The sequence below is a fragment of the Sceloporus occidentalis genome, unplaced genomic scaffold, assembly GCF_023333645.1.
Source record: "Sceloporus occidentalis isolate IW3139 unplaced genomic scaffold, rSceOcc1.0.p SCAF_15, whole genome shotgun sequence".
Classification (NCBI taxonomy): Eukaryota; Metazoa; Chordata; class Lepidosauria; order Squamata; family Phrynosomatidae; genus Sceloporus; species Sceloporus occidentalis.
In genome coordinates, this window is record NW_028316995.1 from 4907845 (window position 1) to 4932468 (window position 24624).

The window sequence follows — 24624 nt, forward strand, 5'->3', positions numbered from 1 at the left end:
CAACATAAAAGCTTTACGCATATTTTCTATGCAAGTGTATGGAATCCCAAATTAGTTTTATGTGAATAATGATGCTTCACAAAAATGCCGATGATAACAGCTCTCCTCTAATTGACAACCAAAATGTCTTTAAAGGTTACTAAAATAAAACTATTTATGTTTTTGCTCTCTCTTTATTTCTTAGGGGAAAAAAGTGTTTGGGAAGTTCAAAAAATGTGCATATCCAGGACCATCTTTACCAGAGGGGAGTAGGGGCAGCTGCTTAAGGTCCAAACATCCTTCAGGGGCCCATTCACAGAAATCCCTTCCCGCCAATAGTCTTTCAATATTCCGACTAAGATGTGGTTGTAGATGTGGTTTTATCAAAGGCAGGGGAACTGAAAGAAAAGTTAGCTTACACTCAGAATGTATTCTAAGCCACTTAAATGGTTTGATCCATTGGAGCTTGTCTGGAGTCAACTTCTCTATGACAAGGAGAATGAGACCGCCTGCTTTTAGGTCCTTAAATGTAGTTGCGTGATGGGAAGTCTTTGATTGTACAAAATTTAACTTAAGTTGTAACTCTTTTGTGTTATATATATATATATATATATATATATATATATATATATACCTGCATCTATTTTTGTGTCTGCATCTACTGCATGCACCTTTAGAATATCAAAGTTTAAATTTGCCATATCGTCTGCAGTGGGTTTCTGTATAAACGAGGGTCTTATGTGATCAAATGGACATGTTTGTCCAAATGAATACAATGTATATATGGAACCCAACAACAGAGGGTTGCCCAGGACTCCACAAAGAAAACGTAGAACCTGACTTTGTACATATTATCAGACACGTCTGTCAATTATCTGTCTTATCTAGGATGTTGGGAGAACATTTATGGCATCCTAGTGGGCTCAAAGAGCCATTGTAAGACTAGAAAGGAAATAGTGCCTGTACAAGCAGCTACAGGTTTGCCATGCTTATTGCAAAGTAATAGATTGTGGTGCAGGTAGTATGGTGGTATATTTTTATATGTTAGATATACATCTAGTATGTTTAATATGGGCTACCCTCTTCAAGAAAACTATAGTTCTATTTTATTTTTAAATACTCCTGTATTATTGTAATGTTTTACTGTAATGTATTACTGTATGTTTTAGTTCCATATTAAATATTTACTTATTGTAATGGAATTAGTAGAAGCATTATTAAACACTCATCTACACTCATCTACAGAAGGCTTGTTTTTCCCTCAGAAATCTCATGGTGATGCCACAGCCACAAGGGATTCTGGGTAGGCGCATGCAAATAAGGTAAATAAGGAAAAACAAGCCTTTTGACTTGTCTGGTGTCTGTAGATGAGTGTTTACTAATACTTCTACTACCCCCTTAATTTTAGTGGAAGGGTTTTCCATCACCTTTACCCACCATAACTTATGTAATGATATAATAATAATGGAATTAAAATAGATAATTACAGGGAGCAGCTGAAATATAATTAGATTGATGGCTGACAGGTTAATTTAATAAAACACGGATTATGCCTTTAATAAAATATGCCAGGATCAGGATTTCTGGTGCCAGTAGTAGTGTCGGCCACCACCGCCATTACATGTGTAATGCCACTTATCTCACTTTTACTGTTTATGTCATGCCTCACTCAATGTTTCAGGAAGTAAATAGTGTTACATTCTTGTTTTCAAAGTTTTCTCATTACCTCTGCAGGTTTTAAAAAGTAGAGAGGCATATGTCCCAACTATCCAGATTCCTATGGGAGTGTCCAGATTTTGGGACATTGTCCCACTTTTGCAGGCAGTAAAGATCATGGGTTGGTCAGGGAGATCCTGGCCCAGAGAGCTGTAAAATTGATGACCATTTGGCCTGAACGAGAGGTGACTCTCCGAGTAGGGTAGGTAGCCCAAACCTGCCCTAGCCCCACCTTTATATATCTTTGGTTCTACCCTTCCCCATTCACATGCTTGCTGTCAATACCTGCAATGTTCGGGGAGGATGGAAAAGTTACAGGGTGAATATGCCTGTAGAAAGCAACATTTACTTTTTGTCCAACTGTAGTTGGCCACATATCAGCTAAGAGCAGATGATGCCTATCAACAAACAGAAATATATAAAAAACAACCTGAAAGCACAATGTGGTATGAATTCATACATACATAACTGTTAATGTATCATTCATATTATGTGTAATCACTGTTAAATCACTAGGGTGTGATACTTAGAGCTAGTGCTCTTAAATTCTATCATAAGTCATACTCATTGAACTGGACAGGTCATTATTCAAAAATTCAGCGGTGAATTAACCACCAGTTGACAGCTCTGTGCAGGAGAAATATGTATGTTATTATTATTTGAACCACTTAGAAGGCTTTATTGGTATTGCATGGTTTAGCCAAAAACTTCACAGTCAATCCTAGTGGCAGTGTGTAGAAGAGAACTGGAAAAGTACAAGTACAAGCAATTGTCAAGGAGTTACAGGGTTAGAATACTTGTTGCCCTCAGTGTGATTAGCCACCTTTTCCTTAATGAGTACTCTAGAGAATCATCATGCTAGATAGGACTACAGTGGGATACATAGCAGGAGCTTTGCTTGCAATTCTTAATTAAAAGTCAGAAGTGCCTCATTAAAGAGCTATATAAGTAGGTTTGATAGCCATGACCCTGTAGCTTTGTAAATCCTAGGGTAAGAGAAATCTACTAGTTATTTTTTTACAAATAGAATATGTTATGTGCTATAAGTCATAGGCATTTAATGGACAGGGTATAAGTGGTCAGTGGCTGGGGAAACGGGAAGGGTTTAGAGAATGACCATATGCCCCTGACTTCCCTAGAAGCTAGAAAACTTCCTAGGAATATCCTAGGTAAACTAATATCATATTTTCAATTGCGCATACTAAGACAGTTCATCCTAATTCATAATAAAAGCACATTTGTTGCTTTTTTTACATGTAAAATTATCATTTTTAGAATAAATTATGTGCTCACTAATGCTTGTTCTCAATTTGAGGCATTTATTTTTCCATCTCCACTGCAAATTACAAAAAAAGCATTCTATAATTTACAAATTTTATCTCCACTTTTTATCATCTTTACTGCAAGGTTATACTTCACTAAGGGATTTTTTTTGTTCTTTTTTGGCTTTTTTTTCTTCGTTAATGCACACTAATATGCACAGAATAACAGCTGCAAAGGCATCACTCATAAATTATAACAGAAAATATTGTTTTATATTTTCATATATTTTTTCATGCAAAATAAAATACAAGAATTATAGCCTACAAAAGTAACATAATTGGTGGCTATAAATGTGAAATATGGTACAATTTTCTGAAATGTAAATAATGTGATTGTAGAATTATAGTAGTTTTCCAACATCTCATTTGTTATGATATTGTAATATTAACAAATTTGCTCTGGCCTTTATTTGGAACATTTTCGCATAGTAAAAATATTAAAAGCTTTATAAAACTCCAATATTTCTCCTGTCACTTTGAGGATGAAGAAAAGTACCCTACATTATATAGTTATTAGAATTACATCTTAATCCCAGAAACCATCCTGATGGGTTTATTAAGGTGGAGTTGTGTTCCATTTTTTACCATGGAGGAGAAAAGTAAACTTTTGCCATATTGGTTAACCCCTTAACGACCATAAGATTTTTGACATCCTAATGATTGCATGGTAGGTGACCATTATGATATAATAATAACAAATCCTATGGTCTTTGGGATAGCCTTGAAGGTACTTGGGAGATCAGGCTATAATAAGGTAGCCTGGAGTCTTCGCTGTTAGTAGGAGCCTGCATTGCTGGCTCCTGGCTGACAGATTAGACCTAGCACCAGTTACTTTTAAATAATTGCCAGCAGTCAGTGAAAAGATGATATAAAGCAAAGAGTTTCTAATAGGTCTATGCCGACCCTGCTGTAATTTTTGATAACCCATCTCCCTGCTGGATGATAAAGGTACTACAATCAGGAATCTAGTCTCTAGATTGTAAGCTTGCGAGCAGGGCTCTCTCCACCAAATGTATCGGTTTGTCTTAGTCTGTCAATTCTTGTCTTGTCATATCCCTTGAATTTATGTATTGTATTAAGCGCTGCGTAAACTGTTGGCGCTATATAAATAAAGGATAATAATAATAATAATAATCTAGTCCTATAGACCCTTGACTGCTGATTATAAATTAAAATGAACTATGTATTAATTTGAGACATGCTCTTTGGAACACTATTACAATAGTATTTTTGTATTGTATCAGGACAATATTTCTATACGGTATATAGCCGGTTTTATCTGTTTCTGTGCTTACATTTATATTCGTTGAGAATTATTTTTCAAACTCATAGATTTGTTATTCAAACTACAACATAAGCATTTTTACATTAAGTACAAAATGAGTCCTTGATGTTATCTGGTTAAGCCTTTACAGTAGACACTTTGTCAACAGAATAGCTTATGAAAGAAATGTAATTTCCTTTTCTTGGGTGTATTTATGTTCTTACTTTGATGATGAAATGGCAGTTTCAGCACAAGTAAAAACTAATGTATGTCTGCTGTGTATCACTCAGATGAAGCAATCCATTGATGTGTTCTGTGGACATCAGAAGTTAAACGTTCGACAAGAGCCTCCAGGGAAAAATTACCTTATTATAACCATCTGAAATATATGAATTCATTTGAAACAGGTTTTTTTTTTTAATCTTTTTTTGAAAGTTTTACTATAATTTTAGAAGGAGAGAAACCACGATGACAGAATAGACCAAACATTGCTTATTTAGTTTCTAAACATACCTAATGGCCTCAATATGTAACACACATAATTAATGTTATTTGTTTTTTTATTTTTCCCCATAACATTTACTTTTCAAGTCTAAACAAAGATTCAAGTTTAATTTTAGGACATGCCCCATTTAATTAAAACAACGAACTGCTAATTTTCAAGGCCATATTTGGAAAATATTGCTGCTTTATTGTAGACATATTATATACATTATAATTAGTGTAGTATTTATTAAGATTAAACATAGATTTCTGAATTTAAAAAATAACTAAAGGCAACCTGTAAATGTCCTTATATTTTCTATTTCATAATTTTAAAAATGAAAAATATAAAGGCATTGTATAGTAGAAGACAGAAAAGATTTTAATTAATGTTCACAATAAATACATAGATTAACTATATATGAATAGAATTTGTTAAGCTAAACACTCACCGTAGGGACCTACAGCTACAGTCAAGGGCCGGGTGTGGAAATTGTCCTGGGGGCCCCGCAACCTCAACAGCTGGTTTGTCCCATCATTTCCCCCAAACAACTTGTCTGTGCCTTCTTTGCCCCTTGCCCTCTTCCAATATACACTCTGGCATACATATGTAAATACTTTATACAAATTACACACACTCACTAATACACGTGTACACATCCATTCTAACACACACTTCATCTCGGCCCACTTACACATACATGCTCACACACAAACGCCTACACATCCATGCTCACACACACACACTTACACAACCAGGCTCACACACACAATTATATATCTGTACTCACACACACAATTACACATCCAAGCTCATACAAACACAATTACACATCCATGCTCACACAAGCTTTCGCTCCAGCTGCTTGCACACTGTGAGAGGAACCACGGTTTCACCACAGGGTCACATGATGTAACCCTGATATGTTCCTGTCTCCCTGTGCCAGTTTAAAATAGTTTAGAAAAGGGCCTTCTGACCTGGACCGGAATGGGAGAAGAAGGGGATAACTACTACCTCTGTAGTTACGCCATTGGCTATAGTTCCCCTCTTCCTTCTCTGTGGTCTGATTGGCCGCTTAAAGTAGCCACTCAGTGACAGGAAACCATTCCTATTAAATACAATGTCTCATTAGAGCCCCACATAATGTTCATTGACCAAGAGCTGGAGCAGACTGGTGTTTAAGTATATCGTGTATCAGAAAACATGTTGGTCTGAAACACCAAATAGTTGGATGGTAGAGAAAGGCCCTCTAAACATGTGCTTTAAATTATCATGATCATTAAAGCCCATATGATGACTGGAGTCATAAAAAGAATTGGAAAATTTTAATAGTAACACTAATGTTAGTAGGACAATGACACAACTTTAAATAAACAAATATAATGAAGTTTCTTTCATTAAATGACACACATTGACTTGACAAGTATAGTTTTTATTTTGATAATTACTGTTTGTTATATAAATTGAAATACACTCCTTCTAACTTATTGTATATTATGTTATCACTACTCTTGCTATTGTCTAGATAATTGGCTAAACTCCACCTGTACTTTTCCCCTGTTACATTACTTTGATCAAAGTTCTTCCTGTTCTGAGGTTAGATAAATACAAAAACAAACCAGTGTCTTGGGGACATGTGGTGGCTGGCTGCCATCATATCTTAACCGTATCAAGTCATCTTCAACTTCCGCTGGAGTTATACATACCTATTTTATTTATATTTCATTAGACCCAGGAACATATTGAAATATCAATATGTCTCTGCCACGTGTCTAGAGAAGGTCACAGCTCAAGCTTTGAGCAGTGAGACACCATGAGGCTAGGAAAAGGTGAAAAATATTAACTCTGAATTTACCCAATGAACACAGAGACTATGTTCATATATCGCTATGTTATATAAGCAACTTCTAATTTATACAGTAACTTGACTGTTTGTGTTTAGACCCATTAAAAAAAAAACAAACAGGTACTCCGGGATTCATTAACCCATGAGGAGGTGACAGGAGATGAGTCTAATTTAGCCTTAAAAATGTAGATATATAAATAAATAGACAACAGACAAGTGTTTCCCCTCTTACCCCACCCTTTATGTATTATAAAGCCAGCCTATGCCCCCTATTTTAAAAAAAAAAACATTGTTGATAGATAGGTTGAATGGTTCTTATCTTTCAGATTCAATGTTTCTAGTTTACAAATGCATCCAACAATAATTGAAGTAAAGGAGCTTGCTGATGGTGATGATGACAAAAGTTTATCAACTCCCAGAATAGTGTAAATCAGTCGCAATGATACCAGTCATTCAAGGAGTTGTCCAAAAGCACCAGACATGATAACTGCCTTTATGCAGCGCAGTGGTTCTGAACTAATTCAGTGTTGTAAACAATCTATGTATCCAGCAAGATAAGGGTCTACCAAGGGAGAGGTAGGCAATGATAATGAACATCTAACAATGAAGCACAGTGGTTCCACCCCAGACAAAAGAAGCACACTTATTCTAAATATGGCATAATTTTGTGCAATTTCAATTTCAAAAACACAAATGTGAATTTTCAATGAAACCAGATATAAGCAAAAACACTTAGCAATCTAAAAAAGGAGTACAGGGAGCAAAACATATATACAAATGTTAGCAACAAATTCCATTAATGAAGAATTCTTATGTTTCTGCTCTCATAATGGCCGCCTGGATGCAAGAAGATCGTGGTGCTGACCCCTGATCTGAAAAACCATAGCACCTTAAAATGTATGCAGGCAGTGGTAAATCTTAATTTTGTGTTTTTACATCCAGCGGGGCTTCTGAAACAGACTCAGTGATATTCAAATATTCACAATCTGATTGTTGTTGAAATCCTTCCAATTCCGACAACTTCCGACCAGGCTGAATTGTTATTCCTTCTTCTTTTTCTGTGGTACACAGAGAGAATGGGAAAGGTCATTTGAAATCCTTTCACTTTTCTCAGGATAATGGCTGCCTAGTGCCTACTGTCTAGAGCTGACTTGAATGGAACAGGACAGCTTATTTATTATATTGTGGCTAACTAGTCAATAAAATGCCCTGGGTGGCAAAGCTCTGTCTTCCCACAAGCATACCAAGCATGTAGTAATAATACTAGATAATACCAAAAAATTGTTTCTTCCCACAACTCCTTTGCAAGAAGTTGTTGATCCTGTAAGATTTTTTGTGAATGCGTTCAAAAGCATGTGTCTTTTCTGTACCTCCTTTGAAGGAAAAAGTTTATTTTTTTCCCCAGTTCTAATATAAATCAGTAAATATTTTTTTTTTTTAAAACTCTGTGTCAGAAATGGTATTTAACTCCAATAACTCACCGATCAGGTTTATCTTACCTCTATATTGAGGTCAAAACCTAAGCTATCGTATGACAAGGTCTTGTATTGGTATGATCAGGCTGGATTAAAAAAAAAAAAAGGAAACCAGTGTAACAATTGTAATAAACATCAATATAAATCACTGTGGCCCTGGTTTGCTGTACTTCTAACCTTCAAATTTAATCAATTATAATCAACCGCTAGACCTCATCCTCCTTGTGAACAACAGTGTTCAAATACTTTGATTTATGGATATATCATCCTATGGTTTATATAATTTAATAATAACACTGATTTGTTTTTGGATAGGAACAATATATCAAAAGACGGAAGGCCCAGTGGAAGGAAAAATAAAATAACCTGACACTGTAATATATACTGTTGGAATAAGAAATATATTATAAAATAACTCATAGCTTCGGAGGGCAAATAACACAGGAGAAAAAAAAAAACAGGACACACACAGGAAAACACGCATGAAGTGCATTTTTTTTTCTCCATGCTCTCAGAAAAGGTGAAGGTCTAGCAGATAAGGAAGTGGAATATAAATGTAATTTTGTTAACAGGAATTTCAAGGCAGTGTTTAACTAGATAGACAGTGAAATATCAGGCAAAAATAAGGCAAAATAAGTTCTATGAATTTCTTTGAATATGGCAAGATAATATGACAAGAACATTTTCAAGATTTGTTTGGAAAATAGAAAAATAGTAAATATATATATATATACACGAGCAAATTATATTTGAGCTAATTAAAATGACATCGTAAAAAATGTTTATAATGATCTTTTGGGGGTTGGAGGGTTATATGTACGGTAAGAAAATAAGTATTTTGGAGATATTTGTTTCAAAAGTAAGGCTGTTTTACTTTTTGCATAACCATCCTGTGAAAAATTGTCCCAGGTTTTCCCATCTTTTAAGTAAATAGTGGAATTTATCTTGTTTACAGATATATTTATAGCCGTGGTAAAGTAGTGAATAAAATATCCTCTGAAACAGCTGCAGTTTTAACTAGTACAATTAATTAATGTGTTTAATTGGTGTTTTCATTTTATATGTATGTATAATCTGGCAAGCAGATAAAACAACAGCAATACTTTTGATGCAATGGATTCTGGAATGTGGTCCAAGTAGCATAATTTATATTTAATTTTTAAATTACTAAAAATACAGCTTTTTTGTCAATGCAGATTTGGTTTGAATTGACTTTCCAAAATAAGACAGAGAGTAGAGACCACCAGCCATTTTTTGTCTTTTTTGCTGATGATACAACCAAGTGAGGATCAATGAAAATCAAGTTAAAGAGAGAAAGACAATTTTTTACTCACCTCCAATCCACTGCTAATAAGGATTATATGGGTTCTACAAGACCACATTCAATAATTATGATCCAATGAAGTAAAATAAAAAAAATAATAAATATTAAAGAAGTTATAACAAATTCTCCCTCTGTAACACAAAAGTATCATGATGTCAATGATGTTTATCATCCTGAAATCCAATTTCATAGCATGGTCCAACTGCAGCTGTTCTCTTAGGTTGCAATACTTGTCCTTGCTTAATATGTTAAAAATACCACAAGGCAATGTACTTATCATGTACCTCACCCACTATAGGGAGCCTGGTGCAGATGGGGTTCAAGAATAAATAAATATCCATCCACTTCTGATTATAATTAGTAGTTATAATAAAAGTAGTTGGCTCACTGCCAATGAGATGTGACAGTCATATTGTTTGTGCCACAATATCCACAAATCCATCCATTGTCAAATATATTTTAATGCTAAATGATTATTTGTTGTATTGCACCCACTTATTATGGTTGTAGTATTGTCAGATAGTCAAACTAGAAAACACTGTGGCAGATGATAGCAAAATACAATGTTGCATGTTAGCATGCCGTAGGGCAGGGGTGTCCAACCTGCGGCCCTACAGCTGCTGCTGGACTACATCTCCCATAATGCTCTTTCAGCTAATGAGCTGGCTGAGGGTTATGGGAGATGTAGTCTTGCAGCAGCTGGAGGGTCACAGGTTGGACACCCCTGCCGTAGGGCATCCCATAAAATCCTTTCAAGCATCAATGAAATCATACAAATTCTTTCAATTCTTTCACTTTTGAACCAAGTTTCACAACAAGTTTAAAATTATTTGTAAGTGCAATATTGACAGTAGCTCAGTGCAAATTTACCATCATATAGACTACAAATCAAAAACATATTTATTTCAAATGGATAACCAACATTTTTGTTGTCCATGTTTTGTTCCATAATGTTGACCATGGTTCAGCATATTTCATAGGTTTATATTAGCTTTCTAAAACTTTCCAAAATGTTTATTATGTACTAAAGCGTGAAAACACATTCTTAATAATCAGTTCACTTTTACAGTATATTTACCTCTTGAATTTTTTCCTCTGTGTGTATGACCATCATATCTTCATTGTTATAACCGCAATACACCTATTGTTGGCGCAGTCATCCCAGCATGAGAAGACAAGTCAGAATGCTGGCTATAATTACAGTTCTTGAAACATCTTTTATTATCGGACTTTCATGTTAGTCACCACAGACAGTTCTTCTAGCATCAATATCTTTAATCTTTGGGAACAATGCATGTCACAACACAGTGTATTAGGATTCTCACATTCAATTTAGAACATCTGTTCTTCTAGAAAGAAAAAAACTCTCAAAAGAACAGCTGTAGCTCTATTAATATTATTCTGTCTACTTTGGTGGTCTGAATGTACATTGTAATTTTTTGATAGCACGTTTGCTATAGAATCATTAATGTCTTTATACGAAATGTATCTATATTTTTGATATATAACATAGGTGTCCTTTAATGTTTTCATTTAAACTTGGCTGAATTTATTGCTAACTGCATAAATGATTCTGTTTGTTGGATGTCAAATTTTGTCTCATTTATATTTTTTCAGAAAATCCCTAATTTTTATATGGTTCAAAAGCAGGCACTGATAAGACAACTTTGTGTTATTTATACATCTTCATCTAATATATATATGTTATATGCATTGTCACCATAGGAATTGTCTGTTAAACTGGTCAGGGCTTAAAGAATGGACCAATCAGAGTGCACATGCTGGGTTAAGCGAGAAGAAAGAGAGTGAAAAAACGAAGAGGGGAAGCAAAGAAGAGACACAGAAAGAGCGAGAAAGAGACGTGCACATCATTTAAATAATTTGATTTGACTTGATCATTTTTTAAACTATTTGTGATGATAAAATCTTCATTATATGATTATAAACAACAATGACATAATGTATTAGAAGATATCATTAGATCACTGTCACGGACTGGGTCCAAACAGATGACTGAAAGGACCCCGCGCTCCCAAAGATTGTGTGCAGGAGTCACAGTGCAGTAGTGGAGTTAGACAGGGCCTGGTTGCAGGGCGACCACACTCACCCAGGTGTTGAGCACCTAGGGTTGTGCAGCCAAACACCAGCGCCCTGATATAGCAGCGGATGAAGTCCAGAATGAAGTGAAGATATATCCTGCAGGCACCCTGGAGCAGGCATGAGACATATCACTGGAATCACGTGCAGGATGCTGCAGGCTGGGAGTATGGAAGCTAAACAAAGGATATAGCAGAAACATAACAAGCAAGGGATAGGGAGACCAGGCACAAAACATAACCAGACAAGATATACATAACACAGGGCACTACAGTGAACCAGACAAGGAATAAACATTACTAGACAAGATATACATGATACAGGGCACAACAAAGGACAGGGAACAAGGCAAGGAACACAGGGGAAGGAGTGAGGAGCCGGAATCCTCGGACGCTTCTCCTTTAAGCAAGGATAGGCCATATTGACTAGGACAAAGGGAGAGGAGAGAGGAACCAGAATCCTCAGATGATACAAGGAAGAAGGGCAAAGGAACATAAGAGACAAACAAACATGAATAAAGGAACTAGCCTAGGACTGTTTGATAACTATTGGAGATTCCGTCACATCATATGGCCATAGTATGCTTAGCCCACCACTACACCAAAGTACTCCAATGACGGTGGGTCCTAACGCTAATCCCTGCTGACAGAGGTAGGACACAAACTACACATGTAAACCAAACACGTAGCACTGAGACATACCTTTAGACTGCAGACTGAGACAAACAGAACACACGGGTGGGGCACACCTTATAAAGGAAACAGAGCTGAAGCAAAGAGCTGAAGCAAGGAATGGAAGATCAGAACAGAGCAAAAGGAAATCCAGGAATGGATCGAAGCCAAACAGGGAAACTGAAGCAAGTTAGATATGCAGCTCCGCAGCCTGGGCAGAACGTGACAATCACTAAAGAGATTTACAATCAACAAAAGCTATCCTTGGTCATTTCTTGACAGTAACAATAAGGAAAGTGCACAATTAATTCACTCATTTGGGTATATTCACCAAGAAGCTGAGTGGCCACTTGAGTTTAATTTGACTGACTAGATTTGACTGAGGGGGCATGCCCTTGTGTGCTTACACTCACAAAACAACATGTATATTGATTTAAAAGCGTGCTTATATGGTACTTATCACATCCCCCTACCTGGGGGACATAGAGGTTGTTATAGGTTATTAGACTTAATTTGTAATACCCCCTGCAACCCACAGGGCAGAGATGGGGGAGAGGGGAGACTGATTGTTGCCTCCTGGTCTCTATTAAAATATTTTATGTTGTTTGTGCAGGGAGAAGGGAAACTTGAAAGTATGCAAGTTATGAATGATTTTTGTTTTAGGTGCAAATGTGAGTTGGGTTTAGAGAATTTGCTCTTGTCCAACAAGTTTGCTACTGCAAAGTTATATCTTTGGTTTCTTGCAAACACTGAAAGAGAGAATAGATTTGCTTGCCTTTAGAAGTTCAATGGCCAGTTCTAGAAGCTCAACCCCCCCCCCAAAAAAAATTCACAGAAACACAAAATGAACACTATTATATCTTTGAAGGGAACTGGCATATCTGAGAATTGTGGCTTGAGTTGCTTTGTAAGGGACTAGGCTACTGGTGTGAATGGGTGGGACTAGCAACTTATGTGGGGGTGAGCCATGTGTGTGGAGGAGACAAGCCCCAAAAAGTAGGACAGGGAATGAGTGTGCCTAAATGCTGCTCCGACGGCTTGGAGATTGAGTGGTGTGACCCGGAGTCTCCAGGTGTATCTGGGAGAGTTTAAAAGTATGGATAATGGGATCAGGGCAGCCTTCAGAAATTTTGGAGCCCAGTTCAGTCTTAAATCATGAACTTTCTGATTGTTTTAGATTTTTTAGCAAGAAGTAATATAATTTAGGAGTATAATCCTGCTACATATTATGCTAACTGTGCTGACAACCTTAAAAAAAACCCCATCAAATGGAAAGTTACCATTTGAAAAGTATTTTTTTTTTTATAATGAGAAATAAGAAACATACAGCAAGCATTTTTAACGAAAGGAGGATTCGGTAATCAGGTCTGCAATATAATGTTCTAATGTCTACCCCAATCATAACAGAGCCATAATCAGTGGTAAAAATCATTATCCTGTTGATAAGGGACTGATTGCCTGCTCTGTACTGATAGGATTGAGCGTTCTGCCTATTGCCTATTCAGGTATAAAATGAAGCTATTTGGTTTACTATAATTCTGTAATGAATATCACCAGTGTTTTTATTATTAATAATAAAACGACAGTCTTCTACAGTGTGCATTAATCACGCGTAATGTTAGCAAGCTACATATCATGTTTTCAGCAGTCACAGCTGTGCTTGTATTTCTGTGAAAGTTGTAGCATTCAGGAAACAAATGTAAAACACACTTTTGGTATACTGCCAAATAACTTGTAACGTTTTCCGCTATGGAGCTTCCTTTTTTTTTTTTCTTAATATGAAATTTATATTTCTTTGCTGACGCTAAATAAAACCATGCAATGTTACTGATAGTGTTACAAAGTTTGTATACATATGCAACACAATTATGTAAACATCATGATGACATCATATATAATTCAGAAAACTAGTAAGATTGATGCAAACCCCAAGCAAAATTATGCTTTCAAAAAAAATTTTTCATCCCAATATTCCTTTACTGTTAAAGATTTGTCTAGTGTTACGGACTATAATATGCATATGTAATTTGTGTGCTGTAAGTAATAAATTGTATTCAGGGCTGGACTGGAAATAAATGCCCTGGAAATAATTTAACACCAGCCCCATACATCGTAATACTATTATTGCGGATGTGATGCATATTTGTCCTAGTAAAGATATTTTTTGTTCAGCACTCTCCGTACATAATACCCCCCATTAACATGCTGCCACCACCACATGTCACATACACACTATGCCCACTTTCAGTGACACACAAGTCACCACTCTCAGCCACACCGCACTAGAACAATACACAGGTCATACACTAACCAGCTACTTAATAATTTAAATGTAGACAACTGTATCTCTATTTATCTTATTTGTAACAAAATAACCTTTTGTGGACTTCAGTGCTAGGATGATCAGTGCGAATAATGTTAACACACAAAAGCCCCAATTTCCCTTTGGTTGTGATTCTAAAGACTCAGCTGCCAATAATATTTTGTTTCCTACCAAACACCAGACACCTAGGAGTGAGTTTTTGAAAGCACCCTGGCTATAGAGATCTTGCTCTCTGTAAACAGAATATAACCAGTAGGCTATCAAGACTTGTAGATGTGGTCAATCCGGGGTCAATATAAAAAAGTGCAGGTATACCTGAACATAGTACTTGGGGAATGAGACATATTCAAGAACACAAAAAAGGACTTGGGTCAAGCATGAGAGAGCTAACCATATAGCGAGTGCACCAGGAGTATCAGAAGAGCTGGCTGCTTGATACTAATATTGGGTTTTGGGTAAGCCATGTATTCTAGAGCTTTTGTAATTTCAGAATCGGCTTCAGTTGGTTCAATATACATGGTAATTACAGTTTGAATACTTATTTCTCAGTCTGTATTACTTGCAAATGAAATTTTCAGGAATAAATAATGCCTACCTGTGACAGCTTTGCTGGATCATATACTTATATTCCCTGAGTCAAAAAGGGTCTGCGTGGGTTTATAGTAAGATATCCTAAATAAGCTTAAAAGAAAACTTTGAAACTTCAGCAATGCCTGTGTTGTGTTTTCATAATGTAAATGGCTGATGTATCGTATCATTAAGAAAATGATTTAGAGAAATTACCCTAAACAGGACTAGCCTTAAAACCATGCATTTCTGGCTTGTGTCATGGGGGTGACAGGCAGTGACATATTCTTTCTACAAAGATGTGTTTGAAGTGGCAACCCCTGGGCCACTTTACTGCCTAAATCCCTGTCTCCTTTTTTCCTCTGTTGTTCTTCATTTCTTGGTGCTAGGGATGTTTGCTAGGTGCGAATGTATCCCAGTGTTCTAAGCCAAAGTAATGTATATAGAAATAGCAGGAACTGGGTTTATGAATTAAACTGTCTAAACACACACATCTTGTGCCACAAAGTGTATTCATGCCTTGGGCACAATTTGGTCTAATTGATGGCTAGCACTGAACGGTTGTACACAACAATATTAATTCTCTAAACCGATGAAAAATTGCTTTTCTGTTTAAGTAGAATTGCTACAATCTCTCAGCAGCTTATTTTATTTACATTTTCACCAGTTCAGTAAACACATGACACAAACAAATAATTGCATAATTATGTCTATTATATCTAAACCTGCTGTGCTGGAGAATTCTACAAAATGAATGACATCATCCTACACAAATGAGACAAATAAATTATAGCAAAATAGTTTGGCATTTGCCCAGTAAGTGGCCAGTACAAGACTTCAGTGACCTCTTGCTATGTTGGGAAATGTTGTGCCGCTAATGCCCAATGTACTGTCTAGTATGTAATGTTACTGCCTAAAAATAAACATTAGATCTTATTATATAGTATATTAATCTTTAAAGGTCTTTATGACATGTTAGTTAAGTTATGATCACATTTAATTAATTTTGGATGTAGTTTGAATGAACTAGCGTGCTATAATCCACTGAGGGTTGACCGACTAAGAATTATTTCATGTAAGAGACTATAAACATAAACCCAGTAAACACAGTTCTGTGAATTCACCTCTGTTTTATCTTATTATTTATGGCCAAAATTATTCTTAATAAACTCACATCTAAAGTATAATATGACATATTACGGCACCATAAGGGGGAATTTAAGGTAATCGCATTGTTTAGGAAAATTGGTCACAGCCTATATCACATATAATTCATTTCTGTTTTCACACATTCAATCCTGAAGGCATTATTCTACGATTTGTCGGTCACATTAGTCTTTCAATAAACATGCCATATATCTAAAGCATAATATTATTGCTTAAAAAGGAGTAAAACAGAACATTGCTGTTCTGACAGGTTGATCAAAGCCAAAATACCTTATGTCTAACAAAAATATTTGTAAAACATTGCTGGGATGGTCAAAATTAACAGTTACAAAAGGCTATTATTCTACAAATGTATATCATAATACATAACAGATCCAACTCAAGTGCAAGGACTTACATATAATAGCATCATTCTTCTGGTATACATTTTGAGGCACCAAAGATCAAACTGATATTATTCGATATTTCATTAAAAGTTCTGTAGTTTTTGTTTGGGCATAGCAGGCACTCTTCTTAACATTCTCCCATTTTTTATTCTAGTTATAAAACGTTACTACCAAATGAGCGGCCGATCAGGGATAGGTATGAGGCCAGTACCATGTTGGGATACCTTATCTTCCCAGCAGAAACAAAAAGGACAAGAGCGTTACTTTATTGGAAATATATATAATATTGTCAGCGTGCGCTATTGATTAGTGATCAGTCTGTTTTTGTGGCAAAGACACTTTAACTTGTAATTTCATGTATCTATTTTAATATTGTTTTTCAGTATTTAAAGGTATGGGGATGGGAAGGGTTGTAGCACAAATGTCCACTTCTGACCACGGCTAGGGACACACGTGATTGAAAACAGGAGATGGGTTGATACAATGTGCCAAACATCAGGCCGCTTATTTTTTAAAGAATTGGGTTATAATAAGAATACACCATTTTTGTCCCTACCACTTACCACAATTGCAGCTCAAGGCTGATCTAGTAGTCCACAGTCTCAATGTTTTTAAAAAAAACCAAAACATTATTATTAACAAAAATCCCTGTTTTATGCTTTCGTACTAATAAACAAAAATGATCCCTGACGAAACTGACGAAAAAGAATTGCAAAAGTGCTGAAAATATGTCATGATTCGTCTATTCGTTGCCATGTGTAGCCACTGCCGTTACAAGCTATTTTGGCAGTGTTACTAGCCGTTGTGGCACTCCTTGAAGTAGGAGAGACTGTGTACAGGAGGGTACATATCAATAACTGAAGTACCCTGTGGACCACCCAGATTGTAGTTTTGAATAAAAAAAGACCTATGAATTTTGTCCGAGCTGAACTGCCAGGCAACAAAATTTGTTGTCTGAAAACAAATGAGGCAAAAAACGTAACAAAAATTCTGTCCGAATCTATTTAGCTTGTGGTGCACAAGTCTAGTGTGCAGCCTCTCGCTGGATACATGCAGCCATACACTACAACAGTCTAGGTGGGTGATACAAGCTTGTAGCGTGTGGTTGTGTACATCCAGTGGGCCCCCCTCCACACGTGATTCAACAACCGCTGGTCTTAAAACTCCAGGGCCAGTTTTCCTCCCCAGTCTGTTCCTGGTGTTTATTACACATGGGAAAGACGTCAGCTGCGTCCTGTACATTATATAGGGCATAGTGTACCTCTTGAATATAGAACAAAACAGTACTTTGGTGGTAGGAATTGAAAGAGGATGTTGGGTTGCAACTGTTATTGTAAGCAAGTTAAAGGTACATTTAAATTATGTCATGTTTAGAATCAGCACTTCTTGTGGTCTGCCATAACAGCGGTTACAGCTTTCTCTTTTGTGGTAAACATTTACATTTCCTAAAATCCAATGGTATACTGTTTTGTTGCTGAGTGCATACAATAAAGTTATATAATCATATTATAGTTATTAGAGAACCATTTAACGTGATAAAGTAGCATTAATATCGAATCATTAATTATTAATCCCCCCCCTTTTATTAACCCTTTTGCATGCAGGAGGTCTGTCCAAATTTTTACCCCTGGGAGACGGAGACATTTTTACACATTTCCTCATCCTTTTGTTTAACCACGTTTCCAAGGAAAAGTGTTTACTTTACTAATGAAAAACTATATATAGTTTTTTTGGCAGTTCCACTTGTCATTGGTAGCTGACAAGATATGAATAAAGTATATATTTCCTGAAAGCTCACATCACATCAATTTTATCATCTATTTATTAACACGGTGAGTCACAAACACCTTTGAAAGAAATGTATTTTTATATATATATATATATATATATATACACACACACACATACTTATATTCTAATGAATCTCTAAAGTGTCACGAATAACAGAATGCCACATGTGTGCTACATAGTGAGAAGGGCCCCAACCTGCCCTCAAATCTTCGTTTCCATTTTCATTGAGCCAAAAACATGCAGCTTTTGGTTTGAAAGGAATAACTACTCTTAACCTAAAAAAATATATTCTGTTTGAAAGCACTGTGCTTAAAAATTTCAAGGATTTTCCAAGAATAGATAGTATTTGTAGTTGTTCCCCCAATTTTCTTTTATGATGCAGGCATATTTGAGGATGGATGCTGTACCCTGGACCATGGAACAGGAAAAAAACTAAAAAAATGATGTCAACGGGCGGGTCTACTGACATCAGTGGGTGGTCTGCTGATTTCAATTGGCTAACCTGTTGCCGTTAGTGGGTGGAGCCAATGACATCGCGGACGGGGCTAGCACCAAACCCGACCCAGAGATTTTGTGCAGTAACCTGATAATTGGTGCTTCACTCAGAGTTTACAGGCAAAACACTGAGAGGTTCCAGGTATGGCGATATATCAGCATTTTACCTCCGTGAGAGAGACCCAAATCATGAATCTGTAAAGTTTTTTCAAGCTCAGAAATTTGCACAGGTCAACCAAAAATGCACACTTGGTAATTTTGTTGAGATAACTACTCTTAAACACCAAAATAACCTCCACAAATGGTATATTCTCTAACAGCAGACAGCTTATACATTTCAGACATCCAACTTACCATTTGAGGTAGCCTAGTGTACCCACAAATCTAATGGGAACAAAGGCACACATCTAATGGGAATTCAGGCACGTTTTAGGATGGGTGCTATGTGCTGGGCTACCTGGAACAAAAAAAGAAAACACAAAAATAGTCTACAACGAGTCCTGAGTACATACATACCACATATATGTGGTATGTCAGGATTATACGCTTGCAAGAGGCCCCAAAATCAGGAGAGGGCATAGTGCTTGGATACGATCGCTGGTTTGGAGATAAGTCAGGGTGACCCCTCTCATAGGAGTGAACCTGCAGCTTTATTCCAGAAAAGAGCTGCCCTGCAGTGTGGAGTAAGGTCTTCCCTTACAAAAAAATTACTGCGGTTTTTCTGAAGTAATACTGCAGTTTTTTGGACATGAAAAAACTGCAATACTGCACTTTTACTGCACATTTACCTTTTTTTTATATTGCAAACCTACAGTTGTACTTCAATGTACTGCAGCTTTATTGCATTTGTACTTTCGTACAAAAATAACTGAAGTAAAACTGCAGTACAGTGAAGTACAAATGCAGTATTGCAGTTTTTTCATGTCCAAAAAACTGCAGTATTACTTCAGAAAAACTGCAGTAATTTTTTCGTAAGGGTTCTCTCCATGCAGGGCATCATTTTCAGAAGCTGAAAATGATGATGGCTGTAGAGGTCCACTTTGCCAGCTACATATTATGTACTTACGGTTAAATTACTCTACAGATAGACTTTCATTAGTCAGAGGGTCTGGCTGAGTGATTAAGCACTGACCCATTCTACACCTTACCACAGGCAGTATGATAGAGAGTCAGGGTGTTAGTCTAGAAACAAGGAAACATACAATTTGATTGCAGATACAGTAAGAACCATTCAGCCCATCTAGTCTGCTCATTTATTTTCTGATGTAAGAACTCATATGGGTATGTAAACTGTATATGCAGCAGATATCTGTCCAAGAACAAGACATTTTATGTTTTGGGGTGAAGTATGGGGGCAGTATGGGAGAATGAGATAGGTAGGCTAATTGTTATTGTTTATTTGGCTTTTGCAAATATCTGATGTGGGTATCACGTGTAATTGATAATATGATATATTGATGGACTTTGGTCTTTTTTCAACCTTATGAACTATGTTACTATGTTACTATTATGCTTACATGCATTATCTGACCCACCATACACTAACACACTCTAATACTACTCACTAACACCCACACACTTGCTAAGAGGGTGCACCAAGCAGGGCTTTGTGGAAAGTAAGAGGGGGGCCATAGAGAGCTGCGCATGCTGTGCATAACGCACATTACATGACCCCACTCCGCACCGTGGCTACGCAAACATCTGTATTCTGTGTACCCACCTTTGCGTGCCCCTCTGGTACAATTTGCATGCCATAGTGACAATAGAAGTTAACAAAAAATACTCAGCCCTGCCAGCCTTCAATGGAATAGCATTCCAGACACCTGTGTGTACATTTTACGTTGGACATTCAATAGGTTCCATTGAACATAAGTAAAAATAATTATAGCATTATGCATTTATAATAAAATTAGTAAAAATCACTGCTACTCACATTTAAATGTGTCGTTTCCCCTAGTCTGCTGCATTTAACACTATTCTAACTAAATACAACATTTAAAAACATGTTAGTACTGCTAAATGCCCAAACCCTTTCCAGAAACAAATATTTTAACATTTAATTTTCATTCATATTTTTGCTTGGAGCAATTAATTGTCATGAGACACAAAAGAAGGAGGTTACCATGGAAATTGAAGAAGCTACGTTTTTTTCCGTTTAACATACCAGAGAGTACATGTAATGCCTTTTCTAAGTAGAACAGTGCCTTTAATTTATTTTAGGACATGGTCATATAAAATGATAAGAAAGCATGTTCCTATTAATAGGACTGTTGAAATGACTGGAATGTAATCAAATGGACAAAGAAAGCAGATGTATTGGAAACCCCAGGATCAGATCATGCAATATTTATCAACCACACCTCATAAGATTTCTTGTAAAAACTTAATTTTCTTAAATGATATAAACAATCTTAAGAATTACAGGACACCAGACATGGGGACGCAGTCAAACCACAATAGTTTGCTTTAAAATACTTTATTATGACATGTAATATTTTGTTAAGAGTAAATTACTTGTTTATTTTAGGTATGGAATGGATTGACCAGTTTTTATAGTGAAGACATAAAACTGATATAAAGTATGTTATAAAAAAGCCAAAATCTTTTCTGGTCAATATGCCAGCCAAAATTAGGACAATTTTCAAAAACTAATAAATACAAAGTTACTTAGTTTTGGGGCATCACTGAATATAGTCTAGAAACGGGCTGCTGGGTCACTCCGATACCCCTGAAGTTTGATGCATGATGAGAACTGCATATGACTGTCTAGCTGGGTAACAATGAAAGACACCAGTTGTGACCTTGTTAAAAATCAGCCCTTCAGGGTAGACCCATAAACATGTGTCATAAGCAAACCATGTCAGTGAGACATGTTTCATTCATTAAAGGCATTAAAGGATGAGTTTGCAAGAGAGTTGCAGTTTCAACTTCATTATGCTTTATGAAGGGCTAACTCCAGTGAGCTTCTAGTGCATGATGGGCTGAGCTTCTTCTGTACAATACATTGATAAATCAGTAACTTATCTTAAAAGTAATTTGCTGTTTGCAGTATGCCTCATGCAGGGAAAGCTAAGCTCTACACACAGTAACAAGAACTGCAAAGTCGTATTCCCAGTTTAGTGAATAAACCCCAAATACTTTTAGGAAGTACTCAAAAAAATAAATAAATATTACTAAACAGATTGTGTTCCCTTTAGGTGAAACTTAACGGTTCATAATATATTGTGAAACCTAAGTGTATCAGTGAATAATGTTGTTATTCTCATAATTGAGAATAAACACGCAAAAATATTTTAACAGGATTCAAGGATTCACTCCACTCAGAGACGTAACTGAGAACCTAATAAACCCGGTAACGTCAAAAGGAGAGACCATATGAAAAACCAAACCATAAATCCAACTTCTCTCTATAGTGTTATCAGATAGTAATGCTACAATTCCGCTTTTATCTTTTCTGCATCATCTCTCAGAATATGCACATAGTTTAAAATTCATTTGATTTTTATCCCTTCTTGGGGTAAATAAAGGTTCCCAATAATTATTAATTATAGTAAATTATACTTTAAACTATAATCCAAAAAACTGTTATTATTCCAGATCTTCAAATAAAGCCTGTGCCTTCTATTACAATTGCCATGCATTGATCATGTATGATCAGAAGGACTAAACAGATAAGAAATAGATAGTTATGTTTTCCAAGAAATGTATCCAATTAAAATCTTTACACATCAATTTTGTCAGAAGCAGAAGTATAAGCGTTTCCTCGTTCTCTGCTAAATGAACAATCACTTACAGAGCCAAACCGAGATCACAGCAAACAAACAAGAGAGGGTAAGATAAGGAGAACTCTTCAATTACCTCATTTCAGTTCGTCCTTAACCTCAATAATGCAACGAGCTGAACACAAACATTTACGACTACACTGAGGATGTAAGAAACAGCTTGTAACATACATGATAGACAGTTTACTTTCAAGCAGAACAAAAATGTTCCATAAGTTATGACCTTAAAATAAAATATTTGCAGTAATTACAAAACTATTCTGTAAACAATTAGAACCTATAGTTACAACCTCTAGACACATACGTATACAGTGAGAAACCTAAATCAGGCAAACCACACGTGTATCCCTTTAATAATTACTTACTATTACAATTCATTCCCTTCCTTCATTATAAATCCAAGGATATAAAGTGTAGGATTTTGTATTTCATACATGTTTGAGTATTAACGTCCACAATGATACATTTTCCCAAGACTTACAATTCTGTAGAGTTCCTTGGGATGTCCTGTGGAATCTGGACCACTTTGTTCTCCTGGCACAAGAAAATCTTCCCCGTACACTGACAAATGGGATGACATCCAAAACCCAGATGCAAACCAAACGATATGCAGATCAAAGTTAAAAATATCATGTTAACATCCATTGCTTCTCTTATTCACCGTCTCCAAATCTTTCTGTGACAGTGTGTATAAGGTCCGCCTTCTGTCAGAGGTGTACCATGGGATATTAAGAATGAGAAACTAACTTCTTCCCTAAGCCTTATGAAAATGCTGATTAATTATAACCGTCTTGAGAAATCTTATTTAGCAATAGAACAGACCTGGTGGCAATTTTGTGACAATTTTTATGAAGTATTCCAGAGTAAGCATAACCTTGAAGTTAAACCAAAACTGACAGAGATAAGAGTATGTTTCAGATGTAATGTTTTCCAAACTCCGTAGTAGTGCTTTGCTTTGAAGGTATCACTGTGAGTGTATAAAGGAACTGGTTTTTTTATAGAGCAGGGGACACTGTGTTTATCTGAAGTTGCTCTTGTCCTTGAATTCTCTGCCACTGCTATGTCTTTGGAAGTAAAATGAAGATTTGTTTTTAGTACCTGTTTTAGCTATTGCTCTTTCACCCTCATTATATACATACTCATGCGCACACAGGAACACATAGGCATATATATGCGTACGTCCGTAGCATGCCTATTATACATACACATTTTTAAGCTTAGATGAAAATCGTAATATCACGTTTGCGGTTTGTATCTTCTGTATTTCGTTAAATCTGTTCAGGTAGGAAAGTGCGGATTGGATTGTATTCAAAAGAAAAAAAGATTTTTGAGTATATATTTTTTTTCTCAAAGGCAATACTGATCCATCAGCCGTACCTTGTAGGAAGGGGGTCCTCATCCTGAGGCAATTGGGCTGCTTCCACCCTCCCAGACCTGCCACCCTTGGAGTTAGCCTATTCCTGGAAATATAACCGATGGGCATCCCATGCATGAATATTTTGTAGAGATCCTGTTTGACCTGTCTGTACCGCAATCCTTCCAGTTTACATATCTACTGAGGGATAAGTCAAGAAGGGTTGTGTTTCTCAATGGTATCTATTAAGAATAGTGGGAGATCTGTGCCTTAAGCAGCCAAAAATGCTATTTTATATGGGCAACTCTTATGCCAAATATTATTCATACCCATTGATTATGTACTGCCCATTGTACAACAGTGCAAGAGTATGATAAATACTTGTCATGAACCGTGGACACAGGTAGATAAGGAGCCCAGGTGCAGGGGATACGAGGGACTCTGTCTGTACCCCACGATGCATGATGGCTTGGGGTTGGTACAGACAGGCGCAGGAAATAAATCAAAGACTCAAAATGAGTTAAGAGTTGTATTGTATATGATGGTACAACAATATAGCAACAAGGAAAGTCTCTTGGCTG

At 36.3% G+C, this 24624-nt stretch overlaps 1 protein-coding gene across 1 annotated transcript in view; it reads right to left on the bottom strand.

Moving 5' to 3' along the window:
- LOC149303173 (follicle-stimulating hormone receptor-like) overlaps nucleotides 1-23322 on the bottom strand; it is a 57179-nt gene extending 33857 nt beyond the window's left edge. Inside the window, exon 1 of the mRNA XM_089481360.1 lies at nucleotides 23171-23322. Coding sequence (XP_089337486.1) covers nucleotides 23171-23322 — 152 coding nt within the window. The remainder of the gene's footprint in view (nucleotides 1-23170) is intronic.
- Between the last annotated feature and the right edge of the window lie 1302 nt (nucleotides 23323-24624).